At 47.6% G+C, this 23,601-nt stretch overlaps 1 protein-coding gene and 1 long non-coding RNA gene across 2 annotated transcripts; one reads left to right on the top strand and one right to left on the bottom strand.

Moving 5' to 3' along the window:
* Window positions 1-6,228: 6,228 nt before the first annotated feature.
* On the top strand, window positions 6,229-10,051 carry LOC123098349 (uncharacterized). Its single transcript, XR_006447724.1, has 5 exons — window positions 6,229-6,512; window positions 6,591-6,709; window positions 7,549-7,594; window positions 9,323-9,431; window positions 9,643-10,051. It is a non-coding gene; the product is annotated as an uncharacterized lncRNA (long non-coding RNA).
* A 1,020-nt stretch (window positions 10,052-11,071) lies between these two features.
* On the bottom strand, window positions 11,072-12,738 carry LOC123100191 (putative cyclin-dependent kinase F-2). The gene has a single exon (XM_044522153.1). It carries the CDS (start codon window positions 12,706-12,708, stop codon window positions 11,380-11,382), a length of 1,329 nt encoding a protein of 442 aa, XP_044378088.1. The 5' UTR covers window positions 12,709-12,738; the 3' UTR covers window positions 11,072-11,379.
* Between the last annotated feature and the right edge of the window lie 10,863 nt (window positions 12,739-23,601).

Raw genomic sequence — 23,601 nt, 5'->3', positions numbered from 1 at the left:
ACTATTTTATATCTTTTGGCACGAACATGTGTATCACTACGATCGAGATTCATTTTAGGTGCAAGACCATTGAAGGTATTATTCAAATAAACAGAGTAACCATTATTCTCCTTAAATGAATAACCGTATTGCGATAAACATAATCCAATCATGCTCAACGCAAACACCAAATCTCGATGGTAGAGGGAGCATGCGATGCTTGATCACATCAACTTTGGAAACACTTCCAACACATATCGTCATCTCACCTTTAGCTAGTCTCCATTTATTCTGCAGCTTTTATTTCGAGTTACTAACACTTAGCAACTGAACCGGTATCTAATACCCTGGTACTGCTAGGAGTACTAGTAAAGTACATATTCATATAATGTATATCCAATATACGTCTGTCGACCTTGCCTGCCTTCTCATCTACCAAGTATCTAGGGTAGTACTGCTTCAGTGACCGTTCCTCTCATTACAGAAGCACTTAGTCTCGAGTTTGGGTTCAACCTTGGGATTCTTCACTAGAGCAGCAAATGACTTGCTGTTTCAAGAAGTATCCCTTTTGCCCTTGCCCTTCTTAAACTAGTGGTTTTACTAACCATCAACAATTGATGCTCCTTCTTGATTTCTACTCTCGCGGTGTCAAACATCGCGAATAGCTCAAGGATCATCATAACTATCCCTGATATGTTATAGTTCATCACGAAGCTCTACTAGCTTGGTGGCAGTGACTGTGGAGAACCATCACTATCTCATCTGGGAGATTAACTCCCACTCGATTCAAGCGATTGTGGCACTCAGACAATTTGAGCACATGCTCAACGATTGAGCTTTTCTCCTTAGTCTGCTGGCTTAAGAAACTTGTCAGAGGTCTCATACCTCTTGACGTGGGCACTAGTCTGAAATCCCAATTTCAGTCCTCGGAACATCTCATATGTTCTGCGACGTTTCAAAACCGTCTTTGGTGCCTCAATTCTAAACCGTTAGCATTACGCACTGAACTATCACGTAGTTATCAAAACGTGTATGTCAGATGTTCCGCAACATCTACAGACGACGCTGAGGTTCAGCACACCGAGCGGTGCATTAAGGACATAAGCCTTCTGTGCAGCACTGAGGACAATCCTCAGTTTACGGACCCAGTCCGCATAATTGCTACTACCAACTTTCAACTAATTTTTTTTCTAGGAACATATGTTAACCAGTAGAACTAAAGCGCAAGCTATGCCATAATTTGCAAAGACCTTTTTGACTATGTTCATGATAATGAAGTTCATCTGATTATTGAATGAACTCCCACTCAGATAGACATCCCTCTAGTCATCTAAGTGATACATGATCCGAGTCAAACTAGGCCGTGTCCGATCATCACGTGAGACGGACTAGTCATCATCGGTGAACATCTCCATGTTGATCGTATCTTCTATACGACTCATGCTCGACCTTTCGGTCTCTTGTGTTCCGAGGCCATGTTTGTACATGCTAGGCTCGTCAAGTCAACCTAAGTGTTTTGCATGTGTTCCGAGGCCATGTCTGTACATGCTAGGCTCGTCAACACCCGTTGTATTCGAACGTTAGAAACTATCACACCCGATCATCACGTGGTGCTTCGAAACAACGAACCTTCGCAACGGTGCACATTTAGGGGGAACACGTCTCTTGAAATTTTTAGTGAGGGATCATCTTATTTATGCTACCGTCGTTCTAAGCAAATAAGATGCATAACATGATAAACATCACATGTAATCAAATAGTGACATGATATGGCCAATATCATTTTGCTCCTTTGATCTCCATCTTCGGGGCACCATGATCATCTTTGTCACCGGCATGACACCATGATCTCCATCATCATGATCTCCATCATTGTGTCTTCATGAAGTTGTCACGCCAACGATTACTTCTACTTCTATGGCTAACGCGCTTAGCAATAAAGTAAAGTAATTTACATGGCGTTATTCAATGACACGCAGGTCATACAAAAATAAAGACAACTCCTATGGCTCCTGCCGGTTGTCATACTCATCGACATGCAAGTCGTGATTCCTATTACAAGAATATGATCAATCTCATACATCACATATATCATTCATCACATCTTCTGGCCATATCACATCATAAGGCACATGCTGCAAAAACAAGTTAGACGTCCTCTAATTGTTGTTGCAAGTTTTTACGTGGCTTGTATAGGTTCCTAGCAAGAACGTTTCTTACCTACGTAAGACCACAACGTGATATGCCAATTTCTATTTACCCTTCATAAGGACCCTTTTCATCGAATCCGTTCCGACTAAAGTGGGAGATACAGACACCCGCTAGCCACCTTATGCAACTAGTGCATGTCAATCGGTGGAACCTGTCTCACGTAAGCGTACGTGTAAGGTCGGTCCGGGCCGCTTCATCCCACAATGCCGCCGAAACAAGATAAGACTAGTAGCGGCAAGAAGAATTGACAAAATCGACGCCCACAACTACTTTGTGTTCTACTCGTGCATAGAAACTACGCATAGACCTAGCTCATGATGCCACTGTTGGGTAACGTAGCAGAAATTCAAAATTTTCTACGCATCACCAAGATCAATCTATGGACTAATCTAGCAACGAGGGGAAGGAGAGTGCATCTACATACCATTGTAGATCGCGATGCAGAAACGTTGCAAGAACGCGGATGAGGGAGTCGTACTCGTAGCGATTCAGATCGCGGTTGATTCCGATCTAAGCACCGAAGAACGGTGCCTCCGCGTTCAACACACGTGCAGCCCGGTGACGTCTCCCACGCCTTGATCCAGCAAGGAGAGAGGGAGAGGTTGGGGAAGACTCCATCCAGCAGCAACACGACGGCGTGGTGGTGATGGAGGAGCGTGGCAATCCCGCAGGGCTTCGCCAAGCACCGCGGGAGAGGAGGAGGAGGGAGAGGGGTAGGGCTGCGCTGAAAGAGAGATGTTCTCATGTGTTGGGCAGCCCCAAAACCCCAATATATATAGGGGAGGGGGAGGGCTGTGCCCCCCATCTAGGGTTTCCCCCTCAAGGGGTGCGGCCAGCCCTAGATGGGGCTTGGGGGGCGGCCAAAGGGGGGAGGAGTACCTCCCAAGTCAAGTGGAGGTCCTCCCCCTTAGGGTTTCCCCTCTCCCATGCGCATGGGCCTTGGGGGGCTGGTGCCCCTGGCCCATTAAGTCTAGGGCGCCCCCTTACAGCCCATGCTGCTGTATTGGACGTGGTGGAACATTTTCCGGACCTCCAGATCCCTCCGGAATCCTCCGGAACCTTCTGGAAGCTTCCCGGTACAATACCGAAAAAACCCGAACTTTTCCCGGAACCCGAACAACGACTTTCCATATATAAATCTTTACCTCCGGACCATTCCGGAACTCCTCGTGACATCCGGGATCTCATCCGGGACTCCGAACAACATTCGGTAACCACGTACATACTTTCCCTATAACCCTAGCGTCATCGAACCTTAAGTGTGTAGACCCTACGGGTTCGGGAACAATGCAGACATGACCGAGACGTTCTCCGGCCAATAACCAACAGCGGGATCTGGATACCCATGTTGGCTCCCACATGTTCCACGATGATCTCATCGGATGAACCACGATGTCGGAGATTCAATCAATCCCGTATGCAATTCCCTTTGTCCATCGGTATGTTACTTGCCCGAGATTCGATCGTCGGTATCCCGATACCTTGTTCAATCTCGTTACCGGCAAGTCTCTTTACTCGTTCCGTAACTCACATCATCCCGTGATCAACTCCTTGGTCACACTGTGCACATTTTGATGATGTCCTACCGAGTGGGCCCAGAGATACCTCTCCGTTTACACGGAGTGACAAATCCCAGTCTCGATTCGTGCCAACCCAACAGACACTTTCGGAGATACCCGTAGTGCACCTTTATAGCCACCCAGTTACGTTGTGACGTTTGGCACACCCAAAGCATTCCTACGGTATCCGGGAGTTGCACAATCTCATGGTCTAAGGAAATGATACTTGACATTAGAAAGCTCTGAGAAAACGAACTACACGATCTTGTGCTAGGCTTAGGATTGGGTCTTGTCCATCACATCATTCTCCTAATGATGTGATCCCGTTATCAACGACATCCAATGTCCATGGTCAGGAAACCGTAACCATCTATTGATCAACGAGCTAGTCAACTAGAGGCTTACTAGGGACATGGTGTTGTCTATGTATCCACACATGTATCTGAGTTTCCTATCAATACAATTCTAGCATGGATAATAAACGATTATCATGAACAAGGAAATATAATAATAACCAATTTATTATTGCCTCTAGGGCATATTTCTAACAGTGATCCCGTTAATCAAATGACAACTCATGTCTATGGCTAGGAAACTTAACCATCTTTGATTCAACGAGCTAGTCAAGTAGAGGCATACTAGTGACACTCTGTTTGTCTATGTATCCACACATGTACTAAGTTTCCGGTTAATACAATTATAGCATGAATAATAAACATTTATCATGATATAAGGAAATATAAACAACAACTTTATTATTGCCTCTAGGGCATATTTCCTTCAGTATGTACCAGTAACTATGTGTTTGATCTCTCTCTCTCTCTCTCTCTCTCTCTCGTGTTCTTGATTCGGCACGATCTTGATGTATTGCGAGCTTTGCTATTATAGTTGGATCTTATGATGTTTCTCCCCCTCTACTCTCTTGTAATGGATTGAGTTTTCCCTTTGAAGTTATCTTATCGGATTGAGTCTTTAAGGATTTGAGAACACTTGATGTATGTCTTGCATGTGCTTTTCTGTGGTGACAATGGAATATTCACATGATCTACTTGATGTATGTTTTGGTGATCAACTTGTGAGTTCAGTGACCTTGTGAACTTATGCATAGGGGTTGGCACACATTTTCGTCTTGACTCTCCGGTAGAAACTTTGGGGCACTCTTTGAAGTTCTTTGTGTTGGTTGAATAGATGAATCTGAGATTGTGTGATGCATATCGTATAATCATACCCGCGGATACTTGTGGTAACATTGGAGTATCTAGGTGACATTAGGGTTTTGGTTGATTTGTATCTTAATGTGTTATTCTAGTTAACTCTAGGATAGATCAAACGGAAAGAATAGCTTCGTGTTATTTTACTACGAACTCTTGCATAGATCGATCAGAAAGAATAACTTTGAGGTGGTTTCGTACCCTACAATAATCTCTTCGTTTGTTCTCCGCTATTAGTGATTTTGGAGTGACTCTTTGTTGCATGTTGAGGGATTGTTATATGATCTAATTATGTTATCATTGTTGAGAGAACTTGCACTAGTGAAAGTATGAACCCTAGCCTTGTTTTGAAGCATTGCAATACCGTTTACGCTCATTTTTATCGCTTGTTACCTTGCTGTTTTTATATTTTCAGATTACAAAAACCTATATCTACCATCCATATTGCACTTGTATCACCATCTCTTCGCCGAACTAGTGCACCTATACAATTTACCATTGTATTGGGTGTGTTGGGGACACAAGAGACTCTTTGCTATTTGGTTGCAGGGTTGTTTGAAAGAGACCATCTTTATCCTACGCCTCCCACAGATTGATAAACCTTAGGTCATCCACTTGAGGGAAATTTGCTACCGTCCTACAAACCTCTACACTTGGAAGCCCAACAACGTCTACAAGAAGAAGTTTACGTAGTAGACATCACACCACCGGATCGTTGAAGCTCTGCCGAGGTTGCAATGAAACGTTGTCGCCGATGGACTTCGCCTGGGGGCCGTCGATGTTGCAATGAAGCTCCGTCGAGAGCCGTCTAGTGCTGCAATGGACCTTCACCGGTGGCCACCAATGCTGCAATGGACCTTCGCCGGTGGCCGCCAGGGTTGCACTGAAGCATCATCAGAGCGGCACGTGTTTCAATGAAGCATAGCCTGCGGCGTCGGGTGCTTCGATGGAGCGCCGCCGCGCCGATGTTCTCCCTACAGTGAAGCGTCGGTGACGGCTACTTGGGCTCCGATGCAGTACTCGCCGGCGGCTGCAGGTGCTGCAAGATTGTAGGAGGGAAGGGGGTTGTTGTGCGATGTGGGAAGGAGATCGTTTGGGCGCTGACCGTTCAAACCGGCTGAGAGGAGGGATCCGACGGTGTTGTGGGGCTGATCAAACGGCCAGCGAGGCGGTTTAAATCTTCATGGCATCAGCCGGTTGATTTGTAGCACTAGCCTTTTTTTAGGGAAACCGGGGGCACCTGTGAGCCGTTAGATCAGATCGGTTTTCCAAGCCCAAACGCTCACGTCCGGCCTATCTCTTTTTTTTTTCCTTTTTTGCGTGGAGTCCGGCCTATCTCCTTCCTCGAGCCCAGCGGCCGCCGTTTCCCGGTTTCTCCGTGCCGTGCCCAGCGGCCGCCGTTCTCTTCCTCCATCGCCAGCGCACTACCTAGGTTCGGTCTCCCGTCAAATTTGGCCACCTGTGCTCCGCGTACCTACAGCCCATGCGTTGACCGACCAGTCTTCAGGCTCTCATCGCAAGATTAACGATAGGAGGGCCCGATAGATCAGGAGTCAGTGCGCCGTCACACTTTCAGTCTTTCGCCTCCCTATCTGACGGCCTCACTCTCACCTCTCTCTGCCCCTAACAGAGACAGCTCGGTGCAGCAGTAGCGTACGGCATACCGGCGAGTCAAAGTGCTGAGAATAAGAGGCTTCTCAGCACATGTGAAGGGCGGAAAGGGGATTGCTCTATGTTGATCTGCTGTATGTAAGTTATCCGGCATCTTCTTTTCTTGTAAGTAGTACTTCCTCTGTAAACTAATATAAGAGCATTTAGACTTTAGTATTCTAAACGCTCTTATATTAGTTTACGGAGGGAGTACTAGTTATTTTGTTATCTCAGTGAAAGGTCGATGTTCCATGCGAAATTTGATCCCGTGTAGAAGAAATCTAGGAAAGTAATTTAGCTTTGCTTAATTGTCTGCATAGATTTAATGCTATTCCTTTTTGCATTAATAATGCCTTATCATTTATACGCTTTAGGTTACAGAGGAATTTATATGAGCAGTTTAGCACTGCTCTCCTATCGATCAAAATATGTTATTCTCTCCAGGTTAAGTCCAAGAGATGCACAAATTGTCAGTATTTTAGTATGATTTGTCTGTTAAGAAATTTGCAGTTAGGCGGCGCGCTTTAGAGTTAGGAGCTCCTATTTAATATTGTTTTACTGAAAGATTAATCTGGAGGGACTCCTTTGCCGGGATTTAAACCATTGGTACATCAGCTTATCTAAGCTATTATTTTATTGCTTAATTCTGTTAGTGTTGTACCGTTCTGTTTCAAGATAGTTTATTTTCAGAGATTATCCTTCAAATTTTGTTCTGATATATAATTGCCTTTTGTGAAGATCTTTCTGTGAATCTTTCAGTCGATGATCACCATTCTAACTTTTCAAATTCCAAAATTGTTTGAACATTAAAAACCATCGGGTTGTATATAGACTACTAGATATTATGTGTATTGTAGCTGTGTTTTTAGTTCTGTTCGTATTGATTAATGTCTGATTCTTTGCCGTTGACTTTTGATTATCTTTGATACATTCTTCAGATGACGAACAAATGAAGAACTATCCTTGTGCATTTGGAATAATCTGGTAATTTTCTTAGCAAGGTGATTCTCCTGTTGCGTAGTGAATTTCTAGGTGATCTGTAAACTGAAAAGAAGCTTATGATGCTGCTGCCATCATGGTGTTACTTAGAGTCTGCATGCAATATGTATTACAATTATAAGAAATAGATAAAACTGATACTAGTTCTTTTTGACCTGCAAAAAAATTACGACATCATTAAACCAGTGGTACTTTTGTGTACTCAGACTTGGGCCTTTGGTCCCTTTCTTCTCCTTCTATGTATTTCACATGCTGGCCTTCTGCATGGTTTGATAAAAATAAAATACGGCTTGAATAAATTTCTGCTCATTCCAAAAAGTATGCAGGCCACACGAGAGATGGGATAATAAAGCTGCTATAAAACTCAGGTTTCAGAAGTGGGATACATGGAAGACGATATCTAAGAATAACCAGATACAAAAACTGCCTGTAGTATGTAATGACACTGACATTCCAAGTTTTCAGTCTTTACCAGAATTTCAGTCGTATAAGCTCATACATAACAAATGGGTATTAGGAAAAATTCTGCTATCTAACTGTGCGCATGCCCTTATTTGTGAAGCAGAAAAGCATAAGACAGCAAGTGAGTATATGTGCTAAAAAAGACATGTCATCCATTTTTTTTTCATGTGATTGCTTCACATTTTTTGTAACAGTTCATATTAAAGTAATTTTAGTGTTCCTTTGAAATCTTATTATGATCCAGTGTCAAAAAACATAGTTTTGGTGCTGTTTTGCATCTTGCAGATCCATGTTTTACACACAAAACAGTGGTCTGTTATTCACATTGCCAACCACAAATGTGGGGTCAGATTGTTTGGCTCAAGTTGGAAAGTTGTAGGAGACTGCGGCTGTATCGTTCAGTGTAGTTTTGCCCTGCGTGATAGCAGTGGCCGAGAATGATTGTAAGGATTTAAGTTCTTCATTTAATAAAGATAGATTAAGCAACCAAGATAGCAGGCGAGGGCATGATTTTTATTCCTGATACATAGTACAACACGAAGATAGAAAGCGGTTACATTCTAATTACCAACCAACTGGCTCGCTTTTTCGGCAATGTCGGAGAGGAGAGGCCTAGCAGTCTTCTTCACTCCGCAATCAGTCCCAGCAAAGAGCATGCAACTTTTAAGGTTAGACATGATCTTTGAGGCCTTACACAAGGACTTCACACATTCCTCCAAGTCCGCGGTGACATGGTCACGCTGCAGCATTAATATCGCAATCTGGCCGCAAAGCTTCACGATTCTTAGACAATCAGCTCTGGCCTCACAGCTTTGTTCTACTATAGCCTTGAGGTTCCGAACAAATTCACCCTCTTGGAGGGGAATCTCTCGAGCCACATCGTTGAAAGTCATTTGCACTGACACACATCACCAAGGTAAGCGATAACAGCTTCTTGGAATTCCTTGTTTGGATGGCAGTTGGTTTTCTTCATCATCACCCGGTCCAGAAATTGCCTGGTTTTCTTCATGTTTTTTGATTGCGACAATTGCCTTTACTGTCTCGGTCACTCTTGCAAGACACTGCAATTCATCCCGTGCAGAATTTGTTCTTTGTTTTATGGGGAGGTCTCGTTTACTGGCCAGTACTTGCGTGAGGACCTGCAACAATAATGTAATTTGTGGAAATACAATCACTGCCCAGATGATATACTGTTAAAAGAGTATATTCAAAACTATTGTCATGCTGGCTAATTTTTTATGTAATTAGCAGATGAACGGGTCTTTAAGCTTACTTTTGGCAGCAAGGCTTCCTTGAGATAATCCTTGTCCAATGTACAGTGAGTGCACAGATTCTCCAAGATCTCCAATGCTACTATCCTGTAAGTGATGTTCTTAGCATCAAGTATTTCATTGAGATGATCAAGAATGTTATTCTGTCCCATCACTATGAACATAGAGATAGTTTTTATCCTGGAAAGTAATGCCCGCGATTTCCCAGCCGTAACTCTAAGCTTTTCTTCTCTCCCTTCATCATCAGTAAGGAATATCTGCAACTGCTTCTTGACTAGATTTTCTTTTATTCCCGTGCAGAGGTTGGCCGACGAATCAAAAGCCAGTTCTGTAGTATTTCTATGGCACGCATCTGCAGTTCTCTGCTCACATTGTTCCCCTGATCAAGAAAGCTCTCCAGGTTGCTCAGTGCCTGCTCGCTGGAAGAGATTTCATGGGTCAGCCTTTTGCCATTCCACTCGGGAACACTACATTAGTGATCTAAACGCTCTTATATTTCTTTACACAGGGAGTAGTCGTCATAGTTTATGCAGCATCGTCATGGCGCTCAAAGTAGAAAGGGTATTGTGGTATGGCCAAGTAAAGGTTCCAGTTCTAGTTTAGTCCTGTATTTAGCTGTTTTAGCCTCCACTCTGGCCCTCAAAGTGGACTACACGAACCAATGGAAATTTATCAAAAAAATCACAAAATTGGAAAATTTTGGCTCAAAGTGGACTGCATGTTATTGGCCAGGGAAAGATCCTTTCTTCAGTTTCAGTTTTGTTTGCTTTGGTTACTTTTTTGCCCGTTCTTTGCTTTGTGTACTCTGCTCTCTTTTTTTTTGAAGGGCCCGTGGTTGAACTTCTATTACTAAGAAGAGACATTAACATTCCTGCCCTTTATTGCCGCGACCCCGACTGTTCTTTGTTAGTGTGCGTGAGCTATCTCAAGTTGAGTTGATGAGCATTTGAAGGAGCAGCAGCAGAAGAAGAGATGTTAGTAGCGGAAATCCAATTTGGCTCTCGGGTCCAGATGCTCCCGCAACCTGTTAGTAGTAGATGGCATTGCACGCCTGGGGCTGCAAGCCAATGTTGGCTCGCCCAGAACAGCTCTGCTGTTGCTCCTGCTGTCCAGGAACAACACTGGAAGCTGGTACACATAGAAAAATGACATCTCTGCTACTACTGCAAACTCCAAAGTTCAAATCCAGACGATGCTTGAGCAACGAAAAAAAAATAAAAGAAAAAACCCAACACAGAGAAGTTGGCAGAATGCAGCAAATGAATGAAGGTAAAAGTATATCAAATAAATAGAGATTCGGCTCAATAAGTAATGGAAGTCCAAATGGAAATTTATCAAAAAAGTGGAAAAACACATATCAGAGCCAGGTTTCGATCCTGGGACCTGTGGGTTATGGGCCCACCACGCTTCCGCTGCGCCACTCTGATTGCTGCTGTTTTGGTATTGAAACTTACTTTCTTATACATATCCTGCCCTTCTCCTGCTTTGCAGACTCAAGTCTCTGCTTCCTGCTTCAGAGCTAGATGCTTGAACAGAGCTGATCCACGCCATAGTTTCAGTTTTAGTGCAAGGGTACAACCGGATTGCGATGATCCACTAAGCTCTTGAATTTGGTTCATTCTCCCCAGCAGGCCTTTGTCCAATTGTTGCACTAGCACCATTACTGAATTTACAAGTTCTCATGAAATCTGCACCAGCAAGACATTTTTAATATCAATTCATCCATCACTCTGTAGATTTCTGTTACTTAGAACATTTGAACTGCACATTTTCTCATCAGCTCATGATTTCTGAAAAACAACACAAATTGTGCAGTATAACTCAATAACAACTGGCCATGTAAACAACATATGTCAGCACTGTAATGAATCTCTGAACACAACCTTACAATTACACATCTCTGATTCTCTGAACATGTGCACAATGACACATAGAATTCAGAAAAGCAGGCCAACACTAATGGGCGATCCGGCGATCAAGTTCTACTTGATGGCTCATAGATGGCTCATTTACATCCAGAGAGTCTAATTACACTCGTTACGCTGCGTTCCACACGGCGAGCGGGATTTTGAGTAGATTCTTCTGGGGAATGGCCGGTGGGATGAACTTGATCCTTGGTGCCTTCTTTTTGGGAAACGACAGAGCGTCGACCTTCGCAGCGGCGCCGGCGGCGGAACGAGGAGCATCGAACCATGGGTGCTTCAGCGCGGCAGCTGCCGTCAGCCGCTTCTCGGGGTTGCATGTGAGGAGCCCTTGCAACACCTGAAATCCTTCCTCGGATAGCTTGTCTTCAGGGAAAGAATACCGCAGCCGGCTGTACTTGCACCCCGCCGGCAGCCGTCGCAGCGCCTCGGCGGTGAGCGGCAGCGAGGTGAACCCTGGCCACGTGCTCTCGTCCGGCATCCCGAGCACACAGAAGATGCTCCACAGCTGCCTTATGTCATTCTTTGTCTTGTCTTCGTCGTCATCTTCGAGGTAGCCCTTGAACATCGTCTTGCCGGTGAGCAGTTCGGCAAAGACGCAGCCGATGGACCACGTGTCCACTTGCGCGTCGTAGTCCTTCTTGCCAAGGATCATCTCGGGCGCCATGTAGGACGTCGTGCCGGCCCTGTTGTACGGTGGCCAGTCGGACATGGACATGGCCAGCCCGAGGTCGCAAATCTTGACGAGCTCCCCGTTTTTCCCGACGAGGATGTTGCCAGGCTTGATGTCGCGGTGGACGATGTGGCGCTCGTGCGCGTGCATCTTTTCGGCGCCGGTCAGGAGCTTCCACATGAAGTCGCGCACCGTGGATTCTGGGAGCGGCGGGTCGCTGCGCCTGTCCCACAATAAAGAGTGGAGGCTCGACGCCTCGACGTACTCCATGACGAGGCCGGCGGTGTCGCCGGTGGCCGGATCGCACACCAGGCCCTCGAAGCCGACGACGTAAGGGTTTCCGTCGCAGGCCTCGAGGAATCGTGCCTCCCGCTCAAGATCTTCGACGTCGGGGGAGGAGAGGAACTTGATGGCCACGTTCTTTTTGGTGACGCGGTGGCGCATCCTGAGGACGACGCCGAAGCCGCCTTTGCCTAGGCGGGCCACCTTCTCGTAGTCGTCGGTGGTCCCGATGGAGGCGCGGCTCCTCTTGCAGCACGTCGGCGATTGTTGATGTTGAGCCGCTGCGTGGCCGTGGCCGGCGTCGAGGACGGCAGCAGGTCGCTTGCGGGCAGCCATGGCGCTGGACGAACGAACTGCCTTGGTTGGTGGAGAGGGCGGCGGCAGAGTTTGCGATTTGGATGATTGAGAAGGGGGAGGGAGGAACTTCCGTATGGATCCATGCTCTGCGTTGGCAATTTGTTTCGACAGGTTGCCTCGCCGACTCGCCATGGAATTCAGTTCAGTCCGAGTTACGGTGGCTGACAGCTTCTTTGCCTTGCTGCCTGCGTTTTCCGCCCGATGGCGGATTCACGTTTCGTTCATTTCCGACTCGAATTCAGGTTCTTCGTTTCCGATTCAGTTTCAATATAGGCCTTCAATATATGCTGAGCTCGCCAGAAAAGCATATCTACCATGCACGCCATTGATTTTGGGCCGCTACTACGCGTAATCCGGCTGATGCAAAACCGAAGATAAACCGCCTCATACACCGTTCGATTAGATAGATGAGAGCCGTCCGTTCGTCTTCAACTCCTGTAGCACACGCTGCAGTGCAGTCCCAGCCCGCACAACTGGCGCTTGACTGCGGTCCAACAAGCCTGCGCAACTGGCGCTTCACAGCAGACTGCACCTGGTAGCATCACTCTATACGCCATCTCAGTAGCCGTCGGCCGGCTCACATCACCTGCACACTTCACGGTATCTCTCCTCTTTTGCTGCATGCTCAGTAACCCATCAATTATGGAGTCAGCTTGCAAGCGCTTGAAGCAGCGTGTTGTTCTTCGTGGTGGCACCGGCCTGTAGCTCCCGCAGTGCCTCAAAGCACAGCTGGAAAAAAGCCTAACAACACGACAATCCGGCGATGCTCCGGCGACGACAATGCTCCAGCACAACACCGGTGACGGTTCATTGCAGCACCAACGATGCCCCCGTGGCGCGGCAATGCTCCAACACAATATTAGTGATGCTTCGTTGCAGCACCGGCGATTCTCCGGCAGACCGAAGATGCTCCGTTGCAGCAACGACGAGTTCCGACGGCCCCGACGATGCTTCATCGCAGCACTGGTGATGCTCCGGCGGTCCGAAGACGCTTCATAACAACACCGGCGATCCTCCACAAAGCTCATTGAAGCATGCATCCTTGCATGACCGAGGTCATCGACTCTGCATGGTACGCCTCGTCATGGTGGTTGTTGAAGCATTTCGTAGTCGTCGACGTCGTCGTGATCGTCGAAGCATCACCACGACCATTGAAGCATGCCTTGTTGCATGGTTGCGGTCGTCAACACTGTCATGGCATGCCTCGTCGCCCTAGTCGTTGAAGCATTATTGTGGTCGTCGAAGTCATCATGATCATGGAAGCATTGCCACGGCCATTCATCGACGTTGTCGTTGTCGCCGTTGAAGCATTGTTGTGGTCGTCGAAGTCGTCATGATCATGGAAGCATTGCCACGGCCATTCATCGACGTTGTTGTCGTCGTCGTCGAAGCATCGTCACGACCATTGAAGCATGCCTTGTCGTCAACGTTGTCATGGCATGCCTCGTCGCCCTAGTCGTTGGTGCATTTTTGTGGCTGTCGAAGTCGTCATGGTCATGAAAGCATTGCCACGGTCGGGATGACTATGCGCTCGCCTCCGCTCTCCCTCCTCCCGTCCGCTTCCCCGTTTCGCTGGCTCATCGCCGTGAGGAGCGTCGCGTCATGAGGCTGGTGGATTTGAGATGAAAGGGTGAGGTCGTGACTCATGAGGATGAGAAGTGAATGCATGAGTAATGACTTAATGTTGCAATAGGTTAACACCAAGTGGTAGAAAAAAAGAGAGCTGAACGGCCTGGCCGCCTGGGCGGGCCTGCATCCCTGGTTGCTCGCGCGCGATGATAGGAGCCGCACGATCTCGCTCGATCGGACGACGCGCGAGGCGGTTTGCGCCAGCGAGAAATCAGTTGGATAAAAGAAAGCGTTTTCCTTGATTTTGTTGGAGATTCACATTCATGCATGCATATTTTATTAGTATTGCTCAGTCGAGCAGCTAGCAGCTGTAGTCCATCAATTGGCCATACCAATCAGTCACTCACACTAAAACTAGTTGCTGATAGTTGCATAATGTTTTACCATGTTCCATAATATTTTTTTAGTTTCGTAATCTTTTTTTGGGTTATATTTTCATAATGTGTCACCATGTTTGAGGACTTAATTTTTAAATCTTATCTAAATACATTCAAGATTTTCTTTTGTTTCAAAGACCTTGTCACATTATTGATTTTTTTGTATGGAATTAATGAATTTCGATGAAACAAGTTGGAAACCTGATGATTTAGTCGTCAAAAAAGTAATTTCAAAATATATACTCAATATTGGTCTTGTTTTGAAGATCTTGCCGCAAAAAACACATTTGTGTAAATAGAAAGTAAAACAAAGTTTTATTTGAAAATACAGTAGGCATCTAAGTATTTGTTTGAATGAAACTTAGTGACTAGAGACACTATATATATGATACCTATGGGCCCACAAAACAAGAATAAAAAACATGCATACATGCACGGGAGGTCCCGTGCATGGTAGAAAATCCTCTCTCACTCACCCCTTCCCGCGTCCAACCAAGCCGTCGATCGAACCGACCGCCATGGCTGTCCGCAACTGCAAGAGGCCTGCTGCCGTCCTCGATGCGATCACACCAGCCACGCTACGACCAGCCAAGGATCAGAAGCGAACGGCTGCCGCAAGAGGAGGCGCGTCCGGATAGATCGGTGCGGCACCGAGGACTACGAGGAGACGCGCGGCATCGGCAAGGGCGGCTCCGGCATCATCGTCAAGGTGTGCCACCGCGCCACCGGCAAGACTGTCGCGATCAAGTTCCTCCGCTGCACCGAGGACCCCGCTGACGCCACTAGGGAGCTCCGGCGCGAGGCCAGCTGACAGACTGTCACGGTTGAGTACACGGTCGTATCGAACCAGGCACGAGAGGCTGACGACGAAGGCCCACAAGACAAGGTGAAGGTTGGAGGCGAACCGCTGACTGGTGGACCAGACGACGAGCGTGTTGGGCACGACAACGTGTGAGAGGTGTGAGTGTGTGTGTTATAAGCAAGTCGCGGACCCGAGTAGGGGCATCAAGTTTATTGTAATCAACAGAACTAAGGAGAAGCTGTCCTTCTCGCTTATCGGCATCCTTCTTTCCCCTTCTGCCCACCTACCTTCTTCTTCTCCCTTGGGATCTAGATCAGGCCTTTGACAAGTGGTACCAGAGGTCAGCAACCCTGGAGACAGCCTACCCCCGGCCGCGGTACTCCAGCAAGCAAGCCCAGAAGACGACGGTGATGGAGGAACAACTAGCGGTGCTGCTTCAGTCCGTCAACGAAGGGCGCGCCACCAACGATGCCAAGTTGGAGGCGATCCAGCAGTCCCTCAAGCTATGGCGACCGACGGTCACAAATCTTCAACAACAACTCGACGAGCTCCGATCCCAAGTCGGCAAGATCGCCCTCCACCTCGCGCTCGCCGTTCCAGACGCGATTGTGGCGTCTACATCCATGGGGCGACCAACGGCGACTCCACCCAGTGCCGACGTTGACCACCACAGGTCAGTTGGCCACGACGGGATCCAAGATTCCTGGGGCCAGGTACACGGGGTGGTCACCACCCTGGAACCGCCTCCGGTCAAGGGTGCGTTCCCTTCTTCCCTTGATTCCGCCTCATCTAAGGATTTAGTTCTGATTGCCGAACCCACATCGTCCCGTGGCGCACCGCACGGTCACTGGGTGTTGCCGAAGTTGGATTTTCCCCAATTTGATGGAGATAATCCACAGTTTTGGAAGACCCGATGTGAGAAGTATTTTGATGTCTATGAAGTTCATCCTGATCTATGGGTTCGCGTTGCCACGCTGCATTTCACAGGGAATGCTGCGCGTTGGCTGCAGTTACATGAATTAAGCACTAGATCATTCACTTGGGACAAGTTGTGTGAGGCTCTTACTAGTAAATTTGGGCGCAACCAATACCAGGCGCAGCTCAGGCAGTCTGCAGTTCTCTGTCAAACTGGATCGGTGGCGGAGTATATGAACCAATTCGAAGAGTTAATGAATCAATTACTTGCTCATAATGCAGGATTTGATCAAGTGTACTTCACCACTAAATTTTAAGATGGGCTGCGTGCTGAAATTCGTGCTGGTGTAGTGTTACATCGTCCGCAAGAATTGGATACCGCTTTTCTTTGGCTCTGTTGCAGGAGGAAATCTTCGAGGCCCTACCGTGTCACGAGTTTCGGCGTCAGGAGAACGCTCCCGGTCGAGTCCCGCCACAGACAACAACCCACACCAGTGTCTGTAGCTCAGTTGGAAGAAATGGAACACACCAATTCGTTCGCTCATGTAGTGTTGCTGTGTGGAACAGAGGTAACCACGGAGCAGGAGCAGTTTCCATAAATTATTCAAAGGGTCCTTGACCAATTTCAGGTTGTGTTTGAGGAGCCGGCCAACCTACCACAACGTAAGCCATGGGATCATGCTATTCCCCTGCTCGAAGGCACAAAACCAGTGAATATCCGACCGTATCGCTACACTCCTGAGCAGAAGAATGAGATAGAGGCACAAGTCAAAGAAATGCTACGAAAGGGGCTCATCACTACTAGCACCAGTCCCTTCTCTTCCCAGTCCTGCTAGTCATGAAGAAGGACCTCACCTGGCGACTTTGCGTAGATTACCGACATCTGAACGCCATTACCATCAAATCGCGCTATCCGATGCCAATCATCGATGAGTTACTTGATGAGTTGGTTGGCTCTCGATGGTTCTCAAAACTAGACCTGCGTGCAGGTTACCATCAGATACGTTTGTTGCCGGAGGACGATCACAAGACGTCGTTCAAAACTCACCAAGGGCATTTCCAGTTTTGTGTGCTGCCGTACGGAGTGACGGGTGGACCACCTACATTCCAAGGTGCTATTGACACAGTGCTCGCTCCGGTGCTGCGCGAGGGCGTGTTGGTTTTCAGGGACAACATACTTGTCCACACCGAAACCTTGGAGGAGCATGTGGAGCGGCTGACTCAAGTTTTGCAATTACTGGCTCAACATGAGATGTACACCAAATGTTCGAAGTGCATGTTTGCGCAACATAGCATCAGTTATTTGGGGCACATCATTAGTTACCAAGGGGTGTCAACTGACGAAAGCAAAGTGCAGGCGATCAAAGAGTGGCCAGTACCCGATACCGTGAAGAAACTGCGAGGGTTCCTTGGATTAGCCGGTTACTATCGGAAATTTGTGAGGAACTTTGGGGTGATCAACAAGCCACTTACAAACCTGTTGCGCAAAGGAGTGGTGTTTGTTTGGACACCGGTCACGGATGCGGCCTTTACTGCTGTCAAGAAGGCATTGGTGGACGCACCAGTATTAGCACTACCGGATATCAAGAAAAGGTTCATGGTGGAAATGGACGCAAGTGCCACGGGCATCGGCGCGGTTCTGATGCAAGATTTCCATCCCATTGCTTACCTGAGTAAAGCACTGGCCCCTCACAATTTGGGATTGTCTGCATATGAGAAAGAGTGCTTGGCACTGTTACTAGCTGTCGATCATTGGCGTTCCTATTTGTAACATGCTGAATTCACCATCAGAACGGATAAAAAAAGTTTGCCGCATCTGACGGACCAAAGACTTAACACCCCGATCCAACAAAGGGCTTTTACCAAACTGCTGGGGCCGCAGTATCTCATCCAGTATAAGGCAGGCTTGACAAATCGAGCGGCGGATGCCTTGTCCAGACGAGAGCACATATCTGATGCAGAAGTGGCAGCATTGTCGGTGTGCAAGTCAGTGTGGCTAGCTGGCATTCGTGACGGATATCCCAAGGATCCAGCTACCAAAGCTCTGCTTACTCGCATGGCAATTAGCCCATCCGCGGACCCGGACTTCCAACTTCATGATGGGATCCTCCGTTTCAAAGGCCGGGTGTGGGTAGCTGATGGAGGGGACGCACAACACCATATTATCTAGGCACTCCATGCTAGTGCAGCCGGTGGGGGCACTCGGGATTCCAAGCCACTTACAACCGCATCAAAAGGCTATTTGCTTGGAAAGGATTGAAACAACAAGTGAAACTGTTTGTGCAAAGCTGTCTAATGTGTCAGCAAGCCAAAACGGAACGCGTATCACCTGCAGGGCTGCTATAACCACTACCAATTCCACAACGGCCATGGGCTGTTATCTCCTTGGACTTCATTGAATGACTTCCAAAATCTGGAGGATACAATGCGATTTTGGTGGTTGTCGAAAAATTCTCCAAATATGCACACTTTGTGCCACTGCATCATCCGTTCACCGCCCTCGATATTGCAAAAACATTTATGCAGGAGATATTCAAGCTTCATGGGCTACCTCTGGGAATTATCACTGACCGGGATCGCATATTCACTAGTCAGATATGGCAAGAGCTCTTCAGTTTGAGAAAAACAGAGTTGAAGACGAGTTCTTCGTACAACCCTCAGACGGATGGACAGACGGAGAGGGTGAATCAGTGCTTGGAGACATACCTCCGCTGCTCGGTCCACTCCTACCCAGCTAATTGGTCTAAATGGCTAGCATTGGCAGAGTACTGGTACAATACATGCTTCCACTCAGCATTGGGGAGGACACCCTTCGAGGTTATATATGGACATCTGCCCTGCGAGTTTGGTGTGGCCCATTTGGATGATTATATTGCGCCTGACTTGGAGGCATGGCTCCGTGAGCGAGACGTATTGGCAGAACATCTCCAACAACAACTCAAAAGAGCACAAGACCGGATGAAGGTTCCGGCTGACCGGCACCGCACCAACAGATCATTTGAGGTGGGGGACTGTAGGGGAACGTAGTAATTTCAAAAAATTTCCTACGCACATGCAAGATCATGGTGATGCATAGCAACGAGAGGGGAGAGTGTTGTCCACGTACCCTCGTAGACCGAAAGCGGAAGCGTTAGCACAACCCGGTTGATGCAGTCGTACGTCTTCACGATCCGACCGATCCAAGTATCGAACGTACGGCACCTCCGAGTTCAGCACACGTTCAGCTCGATGACGTCCTGCGAACTCCGATCCAGCAGAGCTTCACGGGAGAGTTCCGTCAGCATGACGGCGTGTTGATGGTGATGATGTTGCTACCGACCCAGGGCTTCGCCTAAGCACCACTACGATATGACCGAGATTGAATATGGTGGAGGGGGGCACCGCACACGGCTGGGAGAGATCAACAGATCAACTTGTGTGTCCTTGGGGTGCTCCCTGTTGGAAATATGCCCTAGAGGCAATAATAAAATGGTTATTATTATATTTCTTTGTTCATGATAATAGTCTATTGTTCATGCTATAATTGTGTTATCCGGAAATCGTAATACATGTGTGAATACATAGACCACAACATGTCCCTAGTGAGCCTCTAGTTGACTAGCTCGTTGATCAACAGATAGTCATGGTTTCCTGACTATGGACATTGGATGTCATTGATAACGGGATCACATCATTAGGAGAATGATGTGATGGACAAGACCCAATCCTAAGCATAGCGCAAAGATCGTGTAGTTCGTTTGCTAGAGCTTTTCCAATGTCAAGTATCTTTTCCTTAGACCATGAGATCGTGTAACTCCCGGATGCCGTAGGACTGCTTTGGGTGTGCCAAACGTCACAACGTAACTGGGTGACTATAAAGGTACACTACAGGTATCTCTGAAAGTGTTTGTTGGGTTGACACGGATCGAGACTGGGATTTGTCACTCCGTATGACGGAGAGGTATCTCTGGGCCCACTCGGTAATGCATCATCATAATGAGCTCAATGTGACTAAGGAGTTAGCCACGGGATCATGCATTACGGTACAAGTAAAGAGACTTGCCGGTAATGAGATTGAACAAGGTATTGGGATACCGACGATCGAATCTCGGGCAAGTAACATACCGTTTGACAAAGGGAACTGTATACGGGGTTGATTGAATCCTCGACATCGTGGTTCATCCGATGAGATCATCGTGGAACATGTGGGAGCCAACATGGGTATCCAGATCCCGCTGTTGGTTATTGACCGGAGAGTCGTCTCGGTCATGTCTGCATGTCTCCCGAACCCGTAGGGTCTACACACTTAAGGTTCGGTGACGCTAGGGTTGTAGAGATATTAGTATGCGGAAACCCGAAAGTTGTTCGGAGTCCCGGATGAGATCCCGGACGCCACGAGGAGTTCCGGAATGGTCCGGAGGTGAAGAATTATATATAGGAAGTCCAGTTTCGGCCACCGGGAAAGTTTCGGGGGTTATCGGTATTGTACCGGGACCACCGGAAGGGTCCCGGGGGTCCACCGGGTGGGGCCACCTATCCCGGAGGGCCCCATGGGCTGAAGTGGGAGGGGAACCAGCCCCTGGTGGGCTGGTGCGCCCCCCCTGCGCCTAGGGTTGGAAACCCTAGGGGAGGGGGCGCCCCCCACTTGCCTTGGGGGGGCAAGCCACCCCCTTGGCCGCCACCCCCTCAGATGGGATCTCCAGGGGGCCGGCGCCCCCCAGGACCCCTATATATAGTGGGGGGGGGGGGAGGGCAGCAGCACCACAGCCCCTGGCGCCTCCCTCTCCCTCCCGTGACACCTCTCCCTCCCGTCTGCGCTTGGCGAAGCCCTGCCGGGATCCCCGCTACTTCCACCACCACGCCGTCGTGCTGCTGGATTTCCATGAACCTCTCCTTCCCCCTTGCTGGATCAAGAAGGAGGAGATTTCGCTGCTCCGTAGGTGTGTTGAACGCGGAGGTGCCGTCCGTTCGGCGCTCGGTCATCGGTGATTTGGATCACGACGAGTACGACTCCATCAACCCGTTCACTTGAACGCTTCCGCTCGCGATCTACAAGGGTATGTAGATGCACTCCTTCCCTCTTGTTGCTAGTAAACTCCATAGATGGATCTTGATGATGCGTAGAAAATTTTAAAATTCTGCAACGATCTCCAACAGTGGCATCATGAGCCAGGCCTATGCGTAGTTACTATGCACGAGTAGAACACAAGACTGTTGTGGGCGTAGATGTTGTCAATTTTTCTTGCCACTACTAGTCTTATCTTGTTTCGGCGGCATCGTAGGATGAAGCGGCCCGGACCGACCTTACACGTACGCTTACGTGAGACAGGTTCCACCGACTAACATGCACTAGTTGCATAAGGTGGCTAGCGGGTGTCTGTCTCTCCCACTTTAGTCGGAACGGATTCGATGAAAAGGGTCCTTATGAAGGGTAAATAGAAATTGGCATATCACGTTGTGGTTTTACGTAGGTAAGAAACGTTCTTGCTAGAAACCTATAGAAGCCACGTAAAAACTTGCAACAACAATTAGAGGACGTCTAACTTGTTTTTGCAGCATGTGCCTTGTGATGTGATATGCCCAAAAAGGATGTGATGAATGAGATATATGTGATGTATGAGATTGATCATGTTCTTGTAATAGGAATCACGACTTGCATGTCGATGAGTATGACAACCGGCAGGAGCCATAGGAGTTGTCTTTATTTTTTGTATGACCTGCGTGTCATTGAATAACGCCATGTAAATTACTTTACTTTATTGCTAAACGCGTTAGCCGTAGAAGTAGAAGTAATCGTTGGCGTGACAACTTCATGGAGACACGATGATGGAGATCATGGTGTCATGCCGGTGACGAAGATGATCATGGTGCCCCGAAGATGGAGATCAAAAGGAGCAAAATGATATTGGCCATATCATGTCACTATTTGATTGCATGTGATGTTTATCATGTTTTACATCTTATTTGCTTAGAACAACGGTAGTAAGTAAGATGATCCCTTATAATAATTTCAAGAAAGTGTTCCCCCTAACTGTGCACCATTGCGAAGGTTCGTTGTTTCGAAGCACCACGTGATGATCGGGTGTGATAGATTCTAACGTTCGCATACAACGGGTGTTGACGAGCCTAGCATGTACAGACATGGCCTCGGAACACACGCAATACACTTAGGTTGACTTGACGAGCCTAGCATGTACAGACATGGCCTCAGAACACGGAAGACCGAAAGGTCGAGCATGAGTCGTATAGAAGATACGATCAACATGGAGATGTTCACCGATGTTGACTAGTCCGTCTCACGTGATGATCGGACACGGCCTAGTTAACTCGGATCATGTTGCACTTAGATGACTAGAGGGATGTCTATCTGAGTGGGAGTTCATTGAATAATTTGATTAGATGAACTTAATTATCATGAGCTTAGTCTAAAATCTTTACAATATGTCTTGTAGATCAAATGACCCACGTTGCCCTCAATTTCAACGCGTTCCTAGAGAAAACCAAGCTGAAAGATGATGGCAGCAACTATACGGACTGGGTCCGGAACCTGAGGATCATCCTCATAGCTGCCAAGAAAGATTATGTCCTAGAAGCACCGCTAGGTGAAGCACCCATCCCAGAGAACCAAGACGTTATGAACGCTTGGCAATCACGTTCTGATGATTACTCCCTCGTTCAGTGCGGCATGCTTTACAGCTTAGAACCGGGGCTCCAAAAGCGTTTTGAGAAACACGGAGCATATGAGATGTTCGAAGAGCTGAAAATGGTTTTCCAAGCTCATGCCCGGGTCGAGAGATATGAAGTCTCCGACAAGTTCTTCAGTTTTAAAATGGAGGAAAATAGTTCTGTCAGTGAGCACATACTCAAAATGTCTGGGTTACACAACCGCTTGTCTCAGCTGGGAGTTAATCTCCCAGATGACGCGGTCATTGACAGAATCCTTCAGTCGCTTCCACCAAGCTACAAGAGCTTTGTGATGAACTTCAATATGCAGGGGATGGAAAAGACCATCCCTGAGGTATATTCAATGCTGAAATCAGCGGAGGTGGAGATCAAAAAGGAACATCAAGTGTTGATAGTGAATAAAACCACCAAGTTCAAGAAAGGCAAGGGTAAGAAGAACTTCAAGAAAGACGGCAAGGGAGTTGCCGCGCCCGGTAAGCCAGTTGCCGGGAAGAAGCCAAGAAATGGACCCAAGCCTGAGACTGAGTGCTTTTATGGCACGGGAAGTGGTCACTGGAAGCGGAACTGCCCCAAATACTTAGTGGACAAGAAGGCCGGCAACACTAAAGGTATATGTGATATACATGTAATTGATGTGTA

This window comes from Triticum aestivum, chromosome 4D (assembly GCF_018294505.1).
Source record: "Triticum aestivum cultivar Chinese Spring chromosome 4D, IWGSC CS RefSeq v2.1, whole genome shotgun sequence".
Classification (NCBI taxonomy): Eukaryota; Viridiplantae; Streptophyta; class Magnoliopsida; order Poales; family Poaceae; genus Triticum; species Triticum aestivum.
The sequence above is the reverse complement of the archived record's forward strand: the minus strand, read 5'-3'. Positions and strand labels throughout refer to the sequence as shown.

What these genes read in the sequence shown, in the direction of transcription:
- LOC123100191 (XM_044522153.1), bottom strand. Translation starts at nt 12,708, where the DNA reads ATGGCGAGTCGGCGAGGCAACCTGTCGAAACAAATTGCCAACGCAGAG.